This window comes from Nesoenas mayeri (genome assembly GCF_963082525.1).
Source record: "Nesoenas mayeri genome assembly, chromosome: 2".
Taxonomy (NCBI): Eukaryota; Metazoa; Chordata; class Aves; order Columbiformes; family Columbidae; genus Nesoenas; species Nesoenas mayeri.
This window is the reverse complement of record NC_137543.1, coordinates 160,344,765-160,368,351: the sequence shown is the minus strand read 5'-3', so window position 1 is coordinate 160,368,351 and position 23,587 is coordinate 160,344,765. Positions and strand designations below refer to the sequence as shown.

Here is a 23,587-nt window from a genome sequence, read left to right as displayed (position 1 = left end):
GATCATAGAATGATAGAATCATTTTGGTTGGAAGAAACCCACAGGATCATCAAGTCCAACCATAACCTGAATCTAGCACTAAACCATGTCCCTAAGAACCTCATTTAAACACCTTTTAAACCCCTCCAGGGATGGTGACTCCACCACTGCCCTTGGCAGCCTGTTCCAATGCCAGACAGCCCGTTCCGGGAAGAACTTTTTTCCCCAATATCTAATATCCTTGAGGTTGTTTCCTCTCATCCTATCACTTGCTACTTGGGAGAAGAGACCAACCCCCTCCATGCTCCAAGCTCCTTTCAGGCAGTTCAGAGATCTGAAGGTCTCCCCTCAGCTCCTGCTCTCCAGCTGAACCCCCCAGGTCCCTCAGCTGCTCCCATCACACTTGTGCTTGAGACCCTCACCAGCTTCATCTCCTCCTCTGCACTCCCTCTAGTACCTCAACATCCTTCTTATGATGAGGGGCCCCAAACTGAACATGGTATTCAAGGTTTGGCCTCTCCAGTGCTGAGTATAGTGGCACAACCACTTCCCTAGTCCTGCTGACCACACTGTTCCTGAAACAAGTCAGGATGCTGTTGGCCTTTTTGGCTCATATTCAGCCATTGTCCATCAACACCCCCAGATCCCTCTCTGCTGGGCAGCTTTCCAGCCACTCTTCCCCAAGCCTGTAGCACTGCCTGGGGTTGTTATGTCCCAAGTGCAGGACCCAGCACTTTTCTTTATCAGTTTTATCTTCTATTAATTCTCCAACCCAATAACAAGGGGGAAATGGAGGCTATTCTACCAGTGCCTAGAAAGCTCTGCATATTTCATAGTAGCACAAATCTTAATCCTTAAGTGACTAATATCAAAGTAATTTCTAGGAAGACCAGACTAAAAATACCAGCTAAAGTCTGCAGATTTAAGACAGAGCTTGAGAAGAAAGCAATACAGTAAGAAACAGAAAGATTTGTTGCTCTTCCAGAAAGCCTTACCTTCCTCTGTCACATCCTTCCCAAATGGATCCTCCCCTTCACTGGCACAACCTACCCATAAATATGTGATTGACAACACCAGGGTGGAACATTATCAGCTGCATCCTATCTTTTTGAAGAGTTTCAATTAACAATATTAACTAAACCTAAAGTTGGTTGAGGTGGTGGAGAAGCTGGATATTAATATACAAAACATAAAATATTATATAAATATTTGTAATATACATAAAATACTATACATAAATTTTCCCCACAACTATTAATGTGCCTCAAAGAGAACCCTGGTCTTCAACTGGGCCTGTAGGTAAAGAATCTTTCCAAACTGTACAGCTGAACTTTATCCACTTTTTCCATCCATGGAGAGTAGTGATATTTGGCCCATTGTAAGATTCATGGGCCTGTGAAGAAGACATCTGTAAAAATCACTAAGATCCGTTGCCATGGATACAGAGAAGGTAGACATTTTTACAGCATTTCTTTTTGGTGTTTTTGAGTCTATTTTCCTTTTAAAGTGGAGAGAGAATTTGATTGCATGGAAGAAGATAAGAAGATTTGGTAGCAGTTCTCTTGAGCACTGGGGTTTCCCAAAAATATAATAAATTCAGGGCTTCAAATCTGCTCTGTCATAAAATTAAAAAAAAAAATGATCACATATTCCTTTGACTTGTTACTTTCTAATTAATCTTGCAACAGCATTGAAGTCAGGCTAAAATGGGACACAAACCTTGAAACATTCTCTGGGTATTGGGTTATGCACCAATCTTAAAAAAATCCCAACATAGTAGAACAGGATTTTCAATGTGACTTATTCAGGCAAAACCTCAGATCAACAGATGCTTAGTTAATAACATTTGTCAGGAATTTTGACTTGTTTCTTAAGGGATAAATAGACTAAACAAAACAGACAGACATCGAACAACTGAAAATAACAACTGACCTCAAGTCTATATGACTGAGAATTTTAGAACTTCTGTTAAATTCTGTTACACAGATATTAACTTCCCCCAAAGGTATTCACAAATTATCATTGTTATTTAAGTTTCATGGTAGCTCTGGGGCTAAGAAGATTTTCTGTTCTTTTTATAGCTGAAAAAAAAACCCAACAAAAAAAACCAAAACAAAACAAAATAAATTGTGATACTGAAAGCTAAAGACTCTCAAGAGCAAGAGTTGTAACAGAGCTCAGGAGAAAGTTGTCCCTTTATATTCAGACTCCTGTCGTCCCCACTTTCATGCTTTTCTATTGTTTATAAATAGAGTTATCTCAGTGGAAAAGACACGTCTGTAGTAGAATATAAGTTATAACAGAACTTGGGCCAAATTCATTCCTGATGTAATAGCAGTGACGCCAGTGTGAATCCTCTTGAGAGGCATTTATTCTTTGTTTACTCATTCAAATCTTCTAAGAATGAGAAATGACTGAATTAAATAACTTAATTTCTTCCAGTGTGCAAATTCCATAATCTCTCCTGGAAATTGTTCTAGTGGTGAGTCAAGCAATTCCTTATTAGAGCCCATGGGACCTTATGATCTAGTGTAGGAAACAAAGGAAATAAACACATTATAAAAAGCCAGTTCATACTCCGTTAAGAGGCATGTTAACACATTATATTTCATACTCCTGAACAGGAAGACAGAAGCTGCATTTTGTTCAAGCTTTTGGAGTAACTTAAAAAGAAACCTTGAAGCAAAGGTGTGATTCGATAACAATGTCAGAGTTTAACAAAGCCTTTCTTCTGTTTCATATTGAATTTCTCTGACTCTGCCTGCAATGTATTCAGAGAGTAGAAAAAATAAGACCAAAAAATAAATGAAACCCAGCCTTACAAGGATTTTAATACATCTGAGAAATTTCGGTCAATATGAAAGAGACTAAAGGAAAGATATTACGGTTCAGTAAGTTCCCAGCTACTAGATGCCTTCCCATCAAAAGTAAAGATATAATAAAGACATATTGTTTGATCTGGGCAAGTTATAATGTGGAGTCAGTGAAAACACCATGTGAGGGATATCAATAGATGAAAATGGAGGTAGAATGCGTGAAGAAGGAAAAAGGAGATGCTGGTGAAGTATGAAGATTTTTCATGATCATCCCCCTGGTAATAAACAGTAGATGCTTTCACTTTTTTTTCTTTTTTCTGGAAAGATTTTTTTAACAGAGACAGAAGGGGAACAAATGGAATGGAATGTAGACTGAGAAGGAACCACTGTGCCATCACACCCAGACCAGCGCTATCACCAGCAAGCAGAAGCCATATAAACTTAATCCAAAAAAAGTAAATATTTACACACTACTCACAACTCAGCTAAGGACTCTTAATCCCAGGGTCATGGTTTCAAGCCCCATGCTGGGAAACACAAAGGACTGTGGTGGGTTGACCTAGGCTAAAGATGTCAGATGTCCACCAAGCCGCTCTATCACTCCCCTCCTTCGGCAAAATGGGGTGAAGAGAAAATGAGATAGGAAAAAAACTTGTGGGTCAAGATAAAGGCAGTTTAATAAAGCAAAAGCAAAGGCTGTGCATGAAAGCAAAGGAAAACAAAAGATTTATTCTCTACTTCCCATCATTAGGTGATATCTAGCGGCTTCCCAGCAAGTAGGGCTTCAGTGTGCATAGCAGTTTCTCCAGAGGAAAAACGTCATAGTGACAAACAGCTCCCCCCTCCTGCTTCTTTCTCTTAGCGTTTACTGCTGAGCAGACACCATATGACATGGAATATCCCCTTAGTCAGTTTGGGTCAGCTGTCCTGGCTATGTCCTCTCCCAAGATCTTGCCCACCACCAGCCTACTGGGCAAGGAGCGGGAATGTTGGAGAGCAGCCTTGGTGCTGTGTGAGCACTGCTCAGCGGCAACCGAGTGTGGTCTTAACACCTTTATAGTCACCGATAAAAATCACAGCACTGTGAGGGCTGCTATGGAGAAAATTAACTCCATCTCAGCCAGACCCAATACATTTGTGTAAGCTACAAAATACAAGATCTCCCAAAAGCCTGTAGTAAAGGACAAAATACTAAAACTCATAAACATCATAGTGAGACAGAGGAAAAGGTGTGGGGGACTACAGTGGGTCTGTGGATTCACTGATGGAGGACATGGGAACCGAAATTAGCCTTGAAGATATTAAGGTGTACCCATGAGAGAGAAGGGAGTAAAAGAGTAATGTTGATGATAGCAAAATTAGCCAATAATATGTTACTGCTGTAACTTGTAACCAATAGTGAAGAGACACATGAATTGGTAAAACTGTATAAAAATGCACTTGTGGCAATAAATGGCATCTACTACTTTCACCCTGGAAGAACTTGGTCTATGTCGTTTGTCCGTCTCAACTGTAACAAAAAGGACAGAAGTGTTTCTGATGTCCTAGGCAAATGAATCATGTGAAATGAAAATGTCCAGAAAACCATAGGAAGCGGACACAAGAAGGCCCAAAATTTTAGTTGTGGTAATGCAAAACCTGAACTGTTAGAGACAAGATAGTTTCCCTTTGCTTGCCTTTAGATCAGATTCTTGGAGAACAAGTGTGGTAGATGTGCCTTTTTTGTCTGAAGACCAGAAGGATCCAGGAAGCAACGGGGAGCAGTCATCAGAGGGTGCTGAAGATGCTATCAATACTGGGTGATTTATGGTAGAGGTCCAGTATCATCAGTTTCAACTTTCAGACATAAAAAGAAATGCATCAAACCTCCAACACTACTGGTTTAGTCACTACTTCCATCAAAGCCATTCCAGTAGTCATTGTAGGAAGTGATAATTCAGGAAGAATTTGGGAAAAAAGTGTCTGTAGATCTTCATTTTCCTTTTGCTTACTCCTGTAAGTAGGGATTTAATTCCAAAAAAGTCAATGAGTTTCTCCATGTATAAAGCTGCTATAAGTTAGAGACTATTTGGCTTGGAGAATTTAGAGATGGGTTAAAAAAAGAAATATGAAAATTATTTAAGTATATTGTTCCTTCTCCCTCACTTCTTACTAGAAAAGGTTAAAGACCCAGTAGAAAGAGAAATTGTTCTGTGGTGTTGCTCACAAATCTGTGTGGGCAGGTAATTACACTACCATCTGAAGTAATAAATAACTATGAAAATTTGCATGCATATAATCAATATTCTTTTCCTGGTGGCATTTATTGAACTGTGGAATAATTATGGAAAACATCAGAAAATAAGGCTAAAGGGACCCATGGAGGTCATAAACATTATTCCGCTTACCCAGGCAAAATAAACCACAACTAAAATATCTAAAAGGAAGTTTGAGATTTCTCATTATCTGTGACATTCTTATTACCCAGACAAAGAATAAGAATAGTACACTACGGGGTACAATTCTCCACACTTGAGTAACAGAGTAAAGGTCCAGAAACTTCTTTATGTTTTAATCATTTGATAATTTTTGATTTGCAGGGACTGTGATAGAATCAGTGTTATATTTAAAGACTCTTCATGATATTCTGAGAGTGAACAGCTGTTCTATTACTTAACAGATAGAAAAATAACCTTAACTGTAAAATCCAGTTAGGTGTAGCAGTTATTTGTAGGTATAGGCACATATTTATGCAGTTTTGTAGTATAGATATGTATTTATATATACTCTCAGGTAGGTTACTTTGTCCATAGACTGTTTAGGGGTACAGGTAGAAGAGAAATTAGAAAGTGCACACAAAAAAAATGTTCCATTAAGTGAGAAATCTTATTCCTATGTACAGGAATCATTACCTGTTGTAATCATGCCATTTGAATTTTATTTATCTGTTCTCAATCCAGAAAAATAATGGGAAACTAATCAGTGATTCTGGTATATCCTGTATGAAGACAATTATGAAATTGTTCTACTAACTGAGGGTACTGTATTTAATTCTGTTCTAGCTTATTCAATTATAATACCAATGGGTTCTGTTTTAAGTAGTTTGTAGGTTATCAGAGAAGAGGTAGAATTATATTAGTCATTTGGCTGTATGACCAAAAACCTGGAGCAGTTTCAAGTACTTTCACATCTTGGGAACAAAGATGAGGCATGTTCTCAAAATGTATACAACAGTCCTTGAGTGCATTTAATTAATTGTTTGTGGTCATTATTTTAGTTTGGCTTTGCTCTTGTCACATGGTTTGAACATACTCTTGTTACACACCCTAATAATAGCTTTTCTCACCTAAAGCATTTAATTGTGCATTGACTTCTATTTACAGCAAATTTTTTCTACACAGGTCCTGGTTAATCATTCAATTATGGATTATTCTAACCTTGTATTTTGTTTTGGTTGTGATTTCTAGTTGTATTGTTTCACTGTGCTTGCTTTGATTTGTTTTTCTCTAAAGGAAACAAACCAATCAATTATAGTAACTGTGTGAACATGAAATGTAGGGCTTGATTATCAAAAGTGTAAGCTGCTCTGGAACGGCAGGTGTGCAGGACATCTGAAATGGCTTTTAGGGTAATCAGAAAAGCGAGGAAAAGGATCAGTAAGTACAGAAGATTGAGGTGTTTGTCCACAAGACTTGACTATCTGTTCTTGAAGGGTGAAAACCACACCATGTAACTTCAGACGTGTCTTACATGTCACACACACAGACAAACAAAAGAAAACAAAAACCCACAAACAGACAAAAAACCGAAACCAGCCAACCAAACAAAACCCCCGAAAACACAAAATCCACAAAAAAACAACAACAAGAAAACACAACAAAACAAAAAACAACACACAACAAACAAACAACCCACTCCCAGAGAATAAAATAATGTATGTGAAATCTGGAGAAAGAGGAAATATAGGACTAGAAACAGGCAACTTTGAAATTACAGATACACTCTGAGTGGGACTCAGCTCTGATATTAAGACACCTTAACTTAGGTGTTTTAATATGCAAAAGGAATATTAACCTCAGTATCTATCAACTGTACAAGGAGTTTTGGGAGATTAGCCAGCTAATTTACCAGTAAATTAGATGCCTAACATCCACTGATGCAATTCTTCCCCAAGGATGTTATTTTTCCCTAAATACAGAGCCCAATACAGTTGTCTTTACTGAAACATGTACAAAAAATGCCTCTTGAAGTCAGTGGAAGTTGAGGTTGGAGACTGAGAGCAGCAGAATTACATCTGGAGAAGAACAAGAGCTGCTCCTGGTGCTGAGTGCAGAACACACCCACCAGGGGTTGAGTATTTGCTGCACTTATTTTGGCAAAGAAAAGGTGTGTTTAGTTTAAGAATTCTCAAAGTCATAACAGTGATTTATTAGCGACCTTTTCATAAAACAAGCTGGTGGTAGCTATAAATACATTATTAGCTAGGAGGTGAATCTATTTGGATATTTCTGAATGGCTTGTGGCTCAAAACTGCCCATGTTAAAAGCAAAAGTGCCTCTAAGCTACATGTTTACAGTATGGTGCAAGAGAGAAGTAATTACTTTGATTCATCTGTAAATCATTCCTTAGACATTATGTGTTCATCAAGCTGTCAAAATCATGAAGCTTCATGGCATCCAGGAGGAAAATTCAGAAATGAGAAGAAAGAACATTTATTTTAACTGAGACCAATCTGATGTCTGGATGGTGAGTTTTCCGAATTATGTTCCTTTCGAACTATCTGGCAGGAATAATGCATATATCTGAAAAAATAAACAAAACAAAATTGGACTGTAACCTTCAATGTTCCTGTAGATATGAAATGAGGGAAAAACAGGTCACACACCAATAGGAGAGAAAGTAAGCTATCCTGCTTCTGAAATATCTGAAATTAACTAATTCTCTAAAATATATATATATTAAAGAAAGGCTGGTGGAACCAACTTTTATGGTCCTTTTTATTTTATTTTTTTTTTTTTTTCTCCTACAGAGGATCCTACATGTCCACTTTAAGTAAATGTTCTACTTTCAACCAGCCAATGAGAGATTAATTTCACCTTTAGACTTCAGTGCAATATTGTTGAAGTATTCTTGCACCATGGAATAATCTATTTCTGTGGTGGAATTCAAATTAGGAAATGAAATCTCAAGCTGAGAAGCATAACAACAGCACAGGCCAAGTTAATTTTTTTTTGTAGCATAGCATGCAAAATTCTTCTATCTAGAATGAAATACTTCAACCCATTAAGCTTTATGACTCCCAAATCAAAATGCATTGAGTTCTTCTTTGATTTGTTTCTTTTACAAAAGTTGGAAAACTGCATGAAATTGAGAGATCTCTCTCTTTTTCCTTTCCTGTTCCTTCTATTTCACAGGATGATTTTGAGGAAGGAAATGCACATTTTCCTTTGCTCCCTTTTTGTAGGAGCAAATTACCACGCACATTCAGAGTCACCTGTGCTGTCTAGCAGCTTACCTCCCTTTCCCCACCTTCATCCTCCCTCGTCTAAGATCTAAAAAAGGTACAATGAGTATTGAACGTGCAGTTCCTGATGCCTTGTTCTTCAAGTGACAGAACAGGCCGTGAAGTTCAGCAGATACTGCAGAGCTTTCTCCACTTTCTAAATCTCTTCAGCATCCTGTGGAGGAGATCAAGACCTGATCCATTGTGATTTCCAACAAAAGAAAGTGCATAGCTTAAGTGTCTAATGAAAGTGAAATATTAAGAACTTTGTTGAAAAAAATAGGGCTTAGTAGGGGCTAAGGGAATTGATATTCAAGTCGTTATTATGCATGCAAGTTATTTTGCACTTCTGCTTTTGAAGGTAAGTGAGTTATCCCATTTTTGCCGTGGTGAGAGGAATACATACAGATATTTTCCTACTGCTTAGCAGATGGAGTAGTTAATAATGTGTTATAGTACTGTAACTTGCTCATCTGTCTGAAGATGATTTAACTTACTGTTTTTCGCTGTTATTTTGCTGAGGAAAAATCAATATGCACGATCTGTCAGGAGTCCAAGTTATTACACTCATTCCACTGCATATATTATTAAGTAGGCAGTTTCCTCTAATGAAGTTCTTGGCTTAAGTTTGTAAAGTATATTAAGAAGTAGGGGATGTAGCTCAGAATAAGCTGAAACAAGAAACGAAACTGTACAATTGGGCAATTTTAGTCATTGGCCAACTATGGAGAACATCAATACTAGATGAAGTTTCATCAGAAAAAAAAACATTTCACAGTAAAGAACAGGATAAGAAGACTCTCTTGAGTCTTTGGTCTAGCAACACTTGATCCATGACTAGAGCTTTCTGAGTGATTCTACAAAAAATTCAGATACCAAAAGGGGTGATTCTAACTGTACAAAATGTGGTGTGTCAGAATGTTCCTCCAGAAGCCCATACAATGGTAGAAAGGAAGTGATTCTCCAGACTGTACAGAAAATCTTCCCATCGAATTTATTAATGGAAAGTCATTGGAGTTGGTTCTAATCCTTTCTTGTTCCCATCACATTTACCATTCTCCCAACTAGTGGTCCAAATACAGGCACTAACAAAGCAAGCAGTAACTGGCAAATGTGTTTTCCAGAGTGCAATTCAACTGACCAATTGCCAAAATCCACATTTGGATAGTTTTCAAATTTTTTGTAGGATTAGATAGAAATAGACAATCCTAGAGAACAATGTCTCTAGTTTGAAAGCAAACATCTGAAATAGGTCTGATGAGTCATTCCCTTGAGAAGCCAACTTTTGTTCATTGATTGTGAAGGCAGCTTCAGGACAATAGCCAAGATAAAAAATATATATGGCATAGAAATCTCAAGTTCCATGAGAAAAACTCCATGGTGTCTCTATGAAAAACAAAACAAAACAAAATAACACCCTACCTGATATTGTTCTCATCTTCATATCAAGGTACAGAAGAATAATCAAGGAAGTTCAAATAATGGCAGTCTCGCAAAAGTCCCATTTTATCCAGAAAATAGAGTTCAACCAGTTCACTTCCTGGGCTGTGTCACCTGTTAAATCTACTTCTAATAAAAGAGTGAGTGAAGGACTGAATAGAAATAAGGCAGAAATAGAAGGACATTGCATGATGCTTGATGACCATCATAGTCTTTTCATGCAAATGATTAACTGGGCGACCACAGTCTCCACGTGTATGTAAAAGGGGGGGGTCTGGCCATACTTTTCTGCAGCAAGTCACAGGTTGGAGCATTGTTCCCAGACAATTCTCCCGGAAAATCTTTGTGCATTCCACAAGTTTATAGTCCTGACAGCTGATGAAACACAAGTGTCATACACTCTGCTCTAGTGTCTTTGTTCCCCGTTCTGCCCCTTCCCAAGACAGATCCAGAAGAAGGAACAAGGATCCTGATTGTGATTGCTAGCAACAGGAAACATCATGACATATGGGGAGCTATTGTGGGTTAGGATGGGAATCAACAAGTATATTACAGATCCTTCATCCTACCAGTGTGATAAAATATACCCTTAACACAGCCAAGAATCCCATTTTGTCTGTTTTAGTAGATCTTATTATATCCATGTGATCTACTTTCTGAAATCATTAGCAACAGAAACCCAAACCTAAGGAATATAGACAGGATCAACATCTGTATTTTGTCTTTATTAACCATAAGCATATGCACCAGTATCTTTTACATCCTTCTAGGCTTTTATGAGCTCAAGCAGAGATCATAAATTATTTCTGTATTGTCCTTTTCTTGCCTTTGGGTAGTTTGACTAATAAAATGAAACTTGTTGGATGTGTGTGTAGTTATCCTGTGGTTTCTCTGTTAAAAACAACCAAATGTGTCTGTTAGTCATTGCTAAGAATACTTAATGTTTTTTTCTCTGTCTCTACAATCAATGGGGAAAAAAAATGGCATTTTTTGTTAGGTTGATTAACAACCTCCAGCAAACAAACTTTCCTTAATTTTTTTAGAGTATTTTTTTAGGAAACAAGACTGGTTCTCTGAAGATGCTTATCTCTTTCCATCGAGATTCATAGAACCATAGAATCATAGAATGGTTTGGGTCGGAAAGGACCTTTAAAGGACATTTAGTCCACTCCCCCTGCCATACGCAGCAACATCTTGCACTAGATCAGGTTGTTCAAAAGCCCCATCCAACTTGACCTTGAATGTTTCCAGGGATAGGACATCTACAACCTTTCTGAGCAACTTGTCCTAGTGTTTCAACACCCTAATTCAGTGAGTCCTACAGCTCTTTCAGTTCGCACTAAGAAACCTAAATATATATGTCTGTATGCAAATTGAGGTGCGTTTCAACTGCTTTAATGCATGTCATTAGAGCCACCTGAGCTATTACGTGACCTCCTGCTTCTATTCCAATATTGTTACTCCAGTAAGTCTGTGCCATATCCTTGAGCCTTATGTTGGTGTCTCAGATACTTAAGGCATCTCAAGTCACACTGGATATGTGTCTACGTAATAAAACCCTTTCCCGAGTTCCATTATGGTCCACAAAGTCAATACATTTACTGAAGTTGTGAAAATAATTCCAGTGATAAAATGAAGATGTCTGTGGGAAACGATCTGCACTCATAAGGGAGCTGTTGAGCTATTGACTATTGAGGGAGCATGGAATTTTTAGGTATCTATGTCAGGTATTTCCACTGTAAAAAATTATTTTATTTTGATAAAGGTATATTTTAGTGCAATTTGAGATGTTTCAAGGGATTGATTCAAAGTTGCCAGTCTAGACCGACAGAGATCTTCTGTAGTCCCCATGTTAGAATGTCTTGATGGCCTAAGGAACTTGGAGACACTTGCTGTTTATATGCACCTAAATCCAGTCCTAAATACATCCAAAGTCGTTCCCTAATTCTCCTGCTTCTGGAACTTATTGAACACTAGAATGCAATTTACAGTCAAAGTCTAGATTTCATTTAGGATTGCTCTGTAGTCTCTGGCAATATAGGGAAATTCAGCCCATGCTGTCTTAATCCATGTTCCATCACTAGAAGTAAAAGTCCTAGAAATGAGTCAACAGTGCCATTGATTCCAGTAAGAATCAAATTTACTCTCTTTGTTTTTCTTAGTGAGACTAAAAAGCTGAAGGACCAATAAAGACTCACTTTTGTTAGAAAATACAGCAGACAACTGCAGAATATACCATGGAAATAGGAACAAAAGAGCGTTTTCACAGAATTATCTTTTAAGACAATACTCAGTTGTCTGACACCTGACTCATTCATTTTTACAGAAATATAAGGTTTTCAAGACCTTCATGAAAACAGTTTGCATACAAGGAAACACTTGAATTCAGCACAGAAATGTATTCGCTTCTGCAGAAAACTGCAGCAGCTTGCCTGATGGGATACAGCAAAAGCACACAGTTTAAAAGGCGGCACAAATATCCCATGAAAATGATACTGAAATCACAGAAGGTCACTCAGTTATAATTCAGATGACATGTTAATAGTCCTTTGGGGATTTTTTTCTGCCACAACACTATAGATATTGAAAAGCTGAATTATTGTAAATTGTCACAGATCCATCTGTCCGTGACTCTAAAGATACTGACAGATCATGGCAGCACAGGAAAGACCATCTCTTATTTTATTCCTTAAATTTTACTGTTATCTACCATCCATTTTTTGACTGCAATGACCTGGTATATCATGCTTGCAATTATGTATAATTCTCACAATTGCAGTTTAGGGCTGCATGAATTAAAACAATCCCACTTCTCCAAAGGTAAAATCCATTGCCAATGCATCTACCACATTACGCATTTGCAAATGGTAATTTTTTTTTAAAACGTAAGTAAATAGGTATATGGGGAAAACTGTAACTTACTGATAACCTCTGCATATACTATAAAAAAAGCTGTCTCCATTTACTCTAAATCAGCTTTCCACTGTACATCATGTATGCCAGGTAGCAGAAGGCAAGACTGGGCTTCTCAATACTATTTAACTACAGACAAAAACAAATAGGTGGCATGGTAAAATGAACTAGTTGTCACCATAGAAACAAGGAACTCACAAGTGGAATTGGGTAAATAATTGATACTTTGCTTCAATGGTTAAAAAAAACAAAAATGAGGAAAAAAATTCTGTTCAATTAAATAAGATATTTTCCTTCTTCCTGGCTGTTGTGAAATGCAGAGAGTTGGACAGGCAGATAGGAAATTTCATTTTTGGCTTTTAATTTTTAATTTTAAAATTTATTTATTTTTTAACCTTAATTAAACTTAATTAGCAATATTTCTGAAAAAAAATGTTCTGTCGTGAAATGTCAATGCATTATTATTTTCCTAATTTGTTAATTGTTATTGTATTTCAGCCTAAATTATTTAAAAATTTAACCTGAACCTGCATTTTTCAGTAGCTATACTGTTTGCACAAAAACACTTATATTTAGTTCTGCTCCCTGAAATTAATTTTATCTGTGTCAATAAAACATGTCCCTAAGAACCGTGTTTAGACGAGGTTCTTAGGGACATGGTTTAGTGCTAGAGTTAGGTTAGGTTACGGTTGGACTCGATGATTCTGAGGGTCTCTTCCAACCAAAATTATTCTATGATTCTATGATTCTAGTGTCTTACCCAGTTGACTGGACAAATTCCATTCCATCTTTTACTTTCTTTTAACTTATGTTCTTTGGTTATTAAAGAAGGACTTCCCAGCAATTCTGGAGATTACAAAAGTAATAGCTTTGAAAAAAAAACAGGTAGGAATTATTACAGTGAATATACTATGGGATGGGAATAGTTGCTCATACATATGCTTTGCAGTTAACAGTGTTTTCAGAGCTGGAGGTCTTAAATTCCAGTAGTTTCCCTTCCCTTCATTTCCCATCTGAATAGAATTCCAGCAAATGCTGAAAAGATGACTAAACTGAGATTTATGAGCAAGGTTTGCAAAGAAGGCAGTCCTGATTCAAACCATCAAAACCTTGCTGAACATGTCGGCTGAATGTGTTCATACTGCCCAAGGAGATAATAGAAATTTCTGCTCCATTACTGCAATTTTTGCATCTTTTCTCTGAGTCATCTTAACTGACCGTTCCCAGGTTGATGATCACCTCACGTAAGTTTTATCTTAGAGAGTCCATATAGTTTAACTTGCTCCTCAGCTTCTTTCCTGAGTCAGTAGAGAGTAAAAGGTCATTCTATAGTCAAGAATGCACACTGGTTTGAAAGGAATAGCTCTAAGGAAGGACCCACAGCTCTTTGGTGGTCACTTAGTTTAGACTATACAATTTAGGTGTTAGTTACTAAAATCAATAGAGACTAGTCACATCCCTGGAGACAAAAGAGTAAATAAGAAGTAGTGGGATTTGGGGTTAAGACTCTTAGGACAGAGACTAAAGTATCTATATATACTATAGGATTACCCCAGACACTGTGATCCCTAATGAAGAACAGTACAGAGATCCCAAATCTAATGGCAACCCAACTAGATCTTGAAGCAAAAGCTGCTGAATTTGACAATCACAGAACTGCCCTGCAGCAAATTTTTTCCTCACCCAAGACCACAATCTCAGCTGAGAGTTACGATGCCAAATTAACATCCCTGCTCAACTGGTATTAATATGTGAATTTTCATATTATGTCTAGGGTACAATGTGGATGGGTTTTTAATCCCTGTTACCAGGAAACCTTCACCAGAAAAAATATTGTTATTATACTATTAGTTTTCCCAGGCAGACCATATATATAAGTATAGTTCGGTTGTATATTATCGGGCGATGAGAAAGAAATATGCTAGAGGATTCTACTAAAAATAGGAACATACCAGCGGTTCACCCATTGGAGGTTTGTCTCCTCTCCAGCAGATCATTCCAAAGCAGTTTCCCTTTCTTTCCCCTGTCATTGCTGATCCTGAACTTTTTAAATGACGATGCACTTCCAGGCTTTCAGCTTCACTAATGTGACTGAATTCACAGCAGGGTCGTAACATCTCTTTTACTTGCTGTTCCCCCATTTGAGAACAAGATTCTTTCTAGAATGGTTTATGCCTGGATTGTGAAGGTTGTGTTCATTCCAGTACTGCTACATTATTATCCACAGAATTCATGCCACCTAACTTCAGACCTCCATAACTATTGTTTTAATAAGCATTGGAGACAAATGGGCATTTGTCATATAGTCTTCTCAATGTAAGATGGATGTCTGAAACAGGGCAAGTTTAAGTGCTGTAATTACTTGTAAGTGTAAGTGACTTCTAAGTACCTATTTTGATCTATTGACTATAAACACAGTTTAAATAACTAGCATTAATAAAGGCCTCTCTACTATATACAACCATATTTAGGTGGCATGAATCCACCCTTTGTATCTGATGCTTAAAATAGTGTTGATAAACTTAGAGACATTCAGTAAAGAGCTAAAGAATGAGTCAATGATTGGAAAAGAGAGATCAGTGAAGCTCTTTTTCATGTATTTGCCTGAGAAAGTAAAGCTTGATCACAGCTCAGGTACCAATAGTTGCACAGGTATCTTGTTCAGGTAGAGAAATCTACAGTATAGGTGTTTGAAATGAGGACAGATCCAAACCCTGGTATCACATGATCCCTAACTTCTATCTTGAAATTCTTGCTTGTTTCTACCAGCTCTAACATGAGGCTCATAGAATATATTTTATGCAGTGTCACATGGATAAATCCATCAGCAAAGAATGCATCTTTGAACAAGGACAGATGTATTCAGGCAGATCAAAGCTATCTGGGTAAGTATCCCAGCTCAAAGAGGAACCAAGTAGAAAACATTTAGGTGTAGAGGTGTATTCTTAGCTATACGTTCCCAACCCAATAGCTTTCGAAAACTAAGTGTGAGAAGAACAACCTTAGTCCTATTGTTCTTTTGCACAGCTACATCAATAAGGGAGACACATGCACACACACACCACCACACACAATGAAGTAATGTCTTCCCACTGGTGCCAAGGGAAATAAGAGCAGATAATGACAAGGCTCTAAAAGAACAGGAGAGACTCAATAAAAAAAAATCTAAAACTAAAAAAAACTTCTCCATCACTATATGAAGATGAAAACATTTTTCAAAGTCTACTGTGATTTTCTCTCTTCTTGCATTATCACTATTACTTTCTAATTGCCATCTCCTACCCTGTTGGTACCCTTACCAGTTTCTTTCCTGTCGATTCACAGGATAACTTGCTGATAGGATCACTCTCAATAAAAACCATTGTAGGCACCGCATCCCTGGAAATACTTATTTCATTTGAATTACTTGATTTGCCTGGCAATGCTGATGCACTTCAGTGTTTTTAAGAGGAAGGACAGGAGGGATGAGACTAGCTAACTAGAACTACAACTTAAAGATTAATTTGACAGGGAGTCATGAACCACATAATCACCAATGATTCCTCATCACTTCTATTTGTATTCAAATTCTTGTGCTGAGTCTGCTATTATCATACCTTGGCTCATTCCAAATAAGTGCATTTTAGACACTATGCCCAGATACGCTGATCACAGAATGGTTTGGGTTGGAAGAGATCTCTGGAGATCACCTAGTCCAACCCACCTGCTCAAGCAGGTTCACCAGAGCAAATCACACAGGAATGTGTCCAGGTGGGTTTGAATGTCTGCAGAGAAGGAGACTCCACAACCTCTCTGGGCAGCCTGGTCCAGGCTCTGGCACCTCAAAGGAAAGTTGTTTTTCCTCAGGTTCATCTGAAACCTCCTGTGTTTCAGTCTGTGCCCATTGCCCCTTATCCTATCACTCAGGGAAGTCCCCCCACCATTTGAGAGAGAGCCACATTCAGGGGACAAATCTAGAATATCAAGTTCCAACAGTGGAAAGCAAGACAGGTAACAGGCTGGAAAAATTCTGTCATGCCAATCTACAGCTGGAGAAGTGTTCTACACTTCATTAGCAGGGCTTTTTCTTTTGCAGGGTTTCTCTGAGTGGCATATTTCCTGGCTGTGATCTTGTGGCCTCATTGACAGTGTCAGTTGCAACTTATCATGAAATTCCAGACCAAGCAAGAAATATGCAAGGCCTTTGGAGTTACAATTCCATGAGATACAAGCCCATCAAGAAGCAGAAGACAGCTGGGAGATTCTCTCTGTGAGTTCACGCACGTGACAAGTGTGAATGTGCAGGTTGTTGGACACCTGCCTGTCTTTTAAGGTCACCACTCAAGGAAGAAATGATTGTAAAACTTGCTCACTCAACTATAAGTAGATCTACTACAGTTAAGCACATGGATGATATGAAGACACCTGTGTATCAAAACATCCCCTGGGAAAAATCTTGGTCTAGATTTTTTGGGGTAATCCAGACCTCTAGCATGACCTAGTCAGTATAACAGAGCCAGATGATAAAGGTAGGATCTGTCTGACAAAATGTAGGCACCTACAGCATAAATATATATAGATGAGATGTTCACGCTGACTTATATATATGTTCATAGAGAAAAAAAGGCACTATCTAATTTACTCGGAGGATAAAATGAATCATGTCTCAGACTCTACTTATTAGATATTCAGAGCTAGAAAATGAGCAAGGTGACTTGCTCATTTGTAGTGTGGATGCATTTGCAGGCATCAACATTTAATTACATGAATCCCAGGCTAAGTGTACATGACCCAGGAAACTGTCATTCAGCATCTGAGTAACTCCTGTGCCATTCTTTCCTAGCCCCAGGGTTGGGAACAGGTCAACAGAACCTGGATGGGAAAAAATAGAAATGAAAAAGGGTGTATATGGATCAGCAGTGAGCTTTATCAGTTCTTATCAGATAGAAAGTCCCTTGAGAACTGCTGGCAGCTAGAAGAGGGTCCAAAAGGAACTGAGGCAGCTCTACGCTATAGCAGGGTCAAAAACTCAAGCAAAGGAGGTTGGAAACACTGATGTAATAAATAGCCTGGCTTCACTGCCTGGGGAAGTTGAGTATGAAATAATCATTCTGCTCCCTCTTTTATTTTCTTTTTTTTTTTGCCTTTGGTTTTCATTATTTCACTTTATCACTTTAATTCCACCTCCACAGCAAAAGAGTTTGATCTGTGTCCTGCTGAGATTTCATTTTCTTCATATTCTCTTTTCCATTCAGTCTGTATGTGGTGGTTGAACAGGGATGGACACACAGGGTCAGCAGCTTCTCATTTTTTCTTATATAAAAGCGTCTGAAGAATTCAAAGCATTTAAGAGGAAGAAGTTATCATAAAACCCACGGAAAAGAAACAAACAGAAAATCTCAAGGCAGTAACTGTCTCTGAAGCATTATAGGCATTACACAGCAGCAGAAGGAGAGAAAGCAGTGCTGTGAAGAATAAAACAGTAATGAGCACAACATCTGGGCATGAGAGGTAGAGGGAAGGGAAAGGGGAAAACATCAGAGCACTGACAAGTTGAGGCTGGAGACTTTCCATAATATTGTGCCAGCTTTGCTCTTCACGAGCTCTGGTTGCTCTTGCAGCATCAACATTGTGCTTGTGTTGGACCTCACCCAGAGGAGCTCTGGGGAACCATTTAGTTTATGTCTGTGTTCACAGACGCTGAATGCAGCAGGGGGGCAAAGCAAAGGCAGGAGAGTTGAATTATTGAAAAATGTAGGAACTCAAAAGATGTTCTTCCTCTGTTGACTTTGAAGTATATTGCTTTCCATGCAGTACTCTTAGGCAGGAGAAATATCAGTGCAGAAGACAAGCTCTTAAAACAGGAGCAGAGAACCTGCTATTACCTTTATTGTTCTTTACACCATGTGGGCACCTTGAAGTAGGATTCACTATCTGTAAGATTATTACTCTAGATCATGTAGAAATACAGATCACAAAGACTGTTCATGTCCCAAATCCAAGTTTTATACATAATCATTTGACTTTGTGTCACCTGCAACAGAATGTGGAGCTTTCTTTCTTACAGAGGATTCTGTAGGTCAGCTAGTTCGAAGGAATTTTTTTTAAACTACAGTAACTTGAATATGTGCCCAAGCCCCTACAGGCTCTAAAAACTCAAAACCCATTTTATACCTTTCAGCCCCTTTAAGGAGAAATAAATTCTAAAAAAAATCAAATATTGAATTGTTCCACAGAAAATTACATGCAGAAGTAGTCAAAAGAGAGAAGAGGTACTTTTATGCTTCTCCTTGTTCTCAAATAAACAGAAGTTTACTCACCAGCCAGGAGGGACATCTTCCTTCCTTCAGCTGTTGCTAACAAGCAAGGGAGTTATTTCCTATGTTTCTCTTTCTTTGAGGAAAACAAGGTAATAACACATTTCCCCACTGCCTGCCATCATTAGTAAGTCTTACTGCTACAAATGAATAACAAAACTCAAATGTTGGGCAATTTTCACTTCTCCCAAGTGAAAAATAGGTTGTCCGCAGCAGGTGAAAATTAGGAAGAATCAACACACTGCACATATTACTGAATAATTTGTGGGCAGTTATTACTTATCAGGGAGTTTCATAATGAAACTTCTCCAAACGGTGCTTGGTAACTTAACCTAAAACCAGGTTCAGCTGTGGTGAATAGTGCTCCATTCCAGTAACAGACCAGGGGCAAAAGTGGTTTTGGAGAAAACAGGTATTTGTGGTATTTTCCCAAATACTGCAGTGTATCTGTTGATGTCCAGTCCTTTCGTTATGGAGGTAAGGCTTTGTTGGGAATGAGGGTGGCCTTGATATAAGTACCGTGTTATGAAAGGTGTTTCTGGAATGTCAGGAATTAAAGCAATAGACTAGTCACAAAGGTGAAATGAAACAAATTATATGTAAAACATGTCTATAATAATTTTAAAAAGGTAAAGAGAAAGGGCAAAAAAATAGGATCCATAGACAGAAATGGCTTTAAAACAAGAAATATGCCAGACTACTTCACTGGAAAACAAAAGTCTTTGAGGGAATGTGGCTTCTTTATCCAAAGCCACATAAACTGTGGAAAGTGTTGCCACAGGATGTGGCGAACAACTAAAAGATGCACAGTAAGCCTGGGAAAATCTTCTTTACAGTGATTAAATCAAAAAAATACTGGGGAAGCAGTATAAAGAGCAGCTGGGTTCTGCTGCTTGACAAGATTCAGTCTCTTGCTGCCTGAGTGGGTGACACATTTTAATCACATTGAGATACAAAAGCCTTTCCAATGGCTCTGGACCTCTTCTGTCTCTGAGACGTACTCCTTGAATTTGGAATATGCAGGGGGGAAGAGTTCAGTCTGAATAGTCCCCCAACTGCCAGGGTTATTCTGCATTTGAGTGATAACAAACCAGCTAGTGAAACAGTCTCTTCTGACCTGGGAAAAGGTATGAATTCCTGAATCCAGATAATAGTCATTGCATAATTATACGAAGTAGGGCTCATGGTCCGCTTCTGACATCATTCTGGGGGCAGGGGAGGAGAAACGGGGTTTGGTTTTTTTTATTCCCTTTTGTCCTTGCTTTTGCCACTCCTGGACCTGGGAAGAATTAGGAAGCTCTTCTGTAATGCACAAAGGGGAACTCAAAAACACACCCCTGGGGCTGAAATGAACTGTCTGAATTACATGCTTTCCCCAGTTTCACCAAACCACACAGTTCCTTTGCCCAAAGCTGGGAAGCAGAACAAAAATGAGCTTATGTATGAGATTAATAGCAGGACTCTGATGAAAATACTCCTTGCTAAAAAGCAAGGTTTGCTTCAGAGGATGCTCTGATAACACACAGATCTGCCTCCTGCGTCCCCTTGCTTCTGAGCTAAAATACGTGGCAAGGAAAAGTGAAATCACCCATCTTTACTCACACATGCAATGTGTTTTATCTGCTTTTCTCCACAATTTTACCAATTCTAGTCACTGTAGAAGCATTTTGAACAGGACTCAGAAAACAGACCGTGATTTCCAATTAGTTTCTTTGTCATTCTTTGCCCTTCTCTCATTCATGCTGGCCATAGGAAGCTCCTGCTGCAGTCAATGGGAAATGAGACAGGATATTAAACTATTAATTTCTTCTTTGCTTGCTGCCTCAGTTTCTTATCTCAGCAATAGCACAAGTATTCTTTATAAAGATTACGGTCACCACAATGTTAATCCCTGTAAAGGTCTTCAGATCATGTGAGAGAGAGGCACAAATTACAACCAAGCCAATGATGCGGAATGAGACCAGACCAGTGATGCTCTTAAATCTTATATCCAGTCCATGATAGTTGTTGTCACCTGCACCAACAGAAGACATCAACATTATCAAGGCCTTTCTAGGCACAGTGTTTCTTTTTTCTTTTTTTTTTTTCTTTTCTTTTTGGATTAATTTTGTAGATACATGACACTGCATCACCTAAAGTACAGCAGCAAAGTCCTGACCTCTGATAATAACCAGCAATTGTTCTGGTACATCCCCATTTATTGATTTTTTTGTCGCTATAATGTTTGTATATGCTCAATTCAACTGCAGTGACCGCACCTTTTACAGTAAGATGTTTGCATTGATGTTGCTGGAAAGCCCTGCAGACATGACAGGAAAGGTTTAGAAACCATCAGTTCACCATGTATGATTTATACCAAGCTGGAACTCACCTGGAGAAGAGTCATTGAGAGGGTTCAGAGCAGCTGCCCTCCGTATCTTCTCCAGACAAGTCTCTTGCTCCTTTTTAATGATACAGTTGGAATGGGTTGCTGTAACCTGAAACATGGAGAAAAAATGCGGAGGAAGAACAATTACAAACTTAAAATAACTAATGAGTTTATGTTGAAACATCAGTAAGTATTGAGGTCTCATTCCAAAAAGAAAAAGAAATAAAAACATCATTAGAAATGAGATAAAATGTTGGTCTCTGTCAAAGTGTAATTTCTAATATGCGTGGTTTATTTTATTGTATTCCTTCCTCATATACGGCTGAAGTAAAGGTATCTCTAAACAAAGCAATATTTTAAAGAGGAATCAGAAATCAATTAAGGCTCAGTTTGATATTACACCAGTTTCTTATGAGTCTTGCACAGTCCATTAAACTAGCTCAGGACTCAAAATCAAATTAAAAGCTCTTTCAGTCTTTCACCCTATCCATTCCTTAATGTTCCCTTCTTCCTTTACTCCCAATGAATACAAGGCAACTTTCTTGCCAAAAGGAAGTGCAATGCCAATTAAACTGAAGTGACTTGATCCAATTTTTTTCCCCTATCTTTAAGGCTCTGAGGCTGCCCACTATGAGGAAAAAAGTAAAAATGGGTTTAAAAAAAAATTAAAAAATCAAGAGTTTATAACAGGAAAATTGCAGTCAATAGAATGCAAGCAATCCCAAAGCAGCCACAAAATAAGAACAAGACCCATTCCCAGAAATCAATATGAGATTTCATTCCTGTTGCAGAAAGTGGCCAGGGGATATCAATTCAAGGGCAAGACAATCTCAGCTCTTATTAGATCATTTATAGGGGCACGACTGAGGTTCAAATCACGCTCAATGGAAAACACTGTGAAAATCAGTGTACTGTTTGAAGATGGGATAGGTCACCCCTGTTCTTTGCAAGCAATTTTGCTGTTTCATATTTCCCATCCCTTTTTTCTTCATTCCTAATGATAGAGAACTAAAGGGGAAGTAGAGTGTTTTACAGAAGTGGTCTGTTTTCCCTTAACTGCCAAGTAGGAACAAGCACACAGGGAAAGCAATACCCGAATTCAGTCTATTTCAGTTTATTTTGGAGCCCTCTCTGCACAGTTCAACATCCCTCACATCCCAACAGAATCACACAGAATCACAGAATGTCAGGAATTGGAAGGGACTTTAAAAGCTCATCCAGTCCAGTCCCCGCATGGAGCAGGAACACCCAGATGAGGTTACACAGGAAGGTGTCCAGGCGGGTTGGAATGTCTGCAGAGAAGGAGACTTTACAACCTCCCTGGGCAGCCTGGGCCAGGCTCTGCCACCCTCACTGGGAAGAAGTTTCTTCTCAAATTTAAGTGGAACCTCTTGTGTTCCAGTGTGAACCCATTACCCCTTGTCCTATCATTGGTTGTCACCAAGAAGAGCCTGGCTCCATCCTCCTGACACTCACCCTTTATATATCTGTAAACATGAATGAGGTCACCCCTCAGCCTCCTCTTGTCCAGCTCCAGAGCCCCAGCTCCCTCAGCCTTTCCTCACACGGGAGATGCTCCACTCCCTTCAGCATCTTTGTTGCCCTGCGCTGGACTCTCTGCAGCAGTTCCCTGTCCTGCTGGAACTGAGAGGCCACAACTGGACACAATATTCCAGGTGTGGTCTCACCAGGGCAGAGTAGAGGGGCAGGAGAACCTCTCTGACCTACTGACCACCCCCCTTCTAATACACCTCAGGATGCCATTGGCATTGAGAATGAAGGAAATGGTTTGGGTGACCAATACATTGAACTGCCAGCACATAGTATCATAGAATAGTTTGGGATGGAAGGGACCTCCAAAGCTCATCCAGTCCCATCCCTGTCATAAGCAGGGACATCTTCACCCAGCTCAGGTTGCTCAGAGCCCCATCCACCCTGGCCTGGGATGTCTCCAGGGATGGGGCATCCACCACTTCTCTGAGCAACCTGGGCCAGGGTTTCACCACCTTTATTGTAAAAAATTTCTTCATGTCTTGCCTGAAATACACACACTTATGATTACTTGTGTGCAATACTCAATACACACAGTAAATCCCAAGGCATGCATAACCCTACCCTGTTTCCTTGAAAATAAGACAGGGTCTTATATGAGTTTTTGCTCCAAAACTTATTACTTTTTTACATGTACAGCTGCCTGGACACTATTTAAATTGACTTTTTAAATGAGCTGCAACTAGGGCTTATTTTTGGAGTAGGGCTTATATTTTGAGCATCCTTAAAAATCCTGAATAAT

At 38.7% G+C, this 23,587-nt stretch overlaps 1 protein-coding gene across 3 annotated transcripts in view; it reads right to left on the bottom strand.

Moving 5' to 3' along the window:
* ADCYAP1R1 (ADCYAP receptor type I) overlaps positions 1-23,587 on the bottom strand; it is a gene marked incomplete at its 5' end in the record, with an annotated part of 112,949 nt that overhangs the window by 63,191 nt on the left and 26,171 nt on the right. For all 3 annotated transcript variants that reach the window (XM_080339706.1, XM_080339707.1, XM_080339708.1), the window contains one exon: positions 21,298-21,403. In XM_080339706.1, the coding sequence (XP_080195832.1) occupies positions 21,298-21,403 (106 nt within the window). The remainder of the gene's footprint in view (positions 1-21,297; positions 21,404-23,587) is intronic.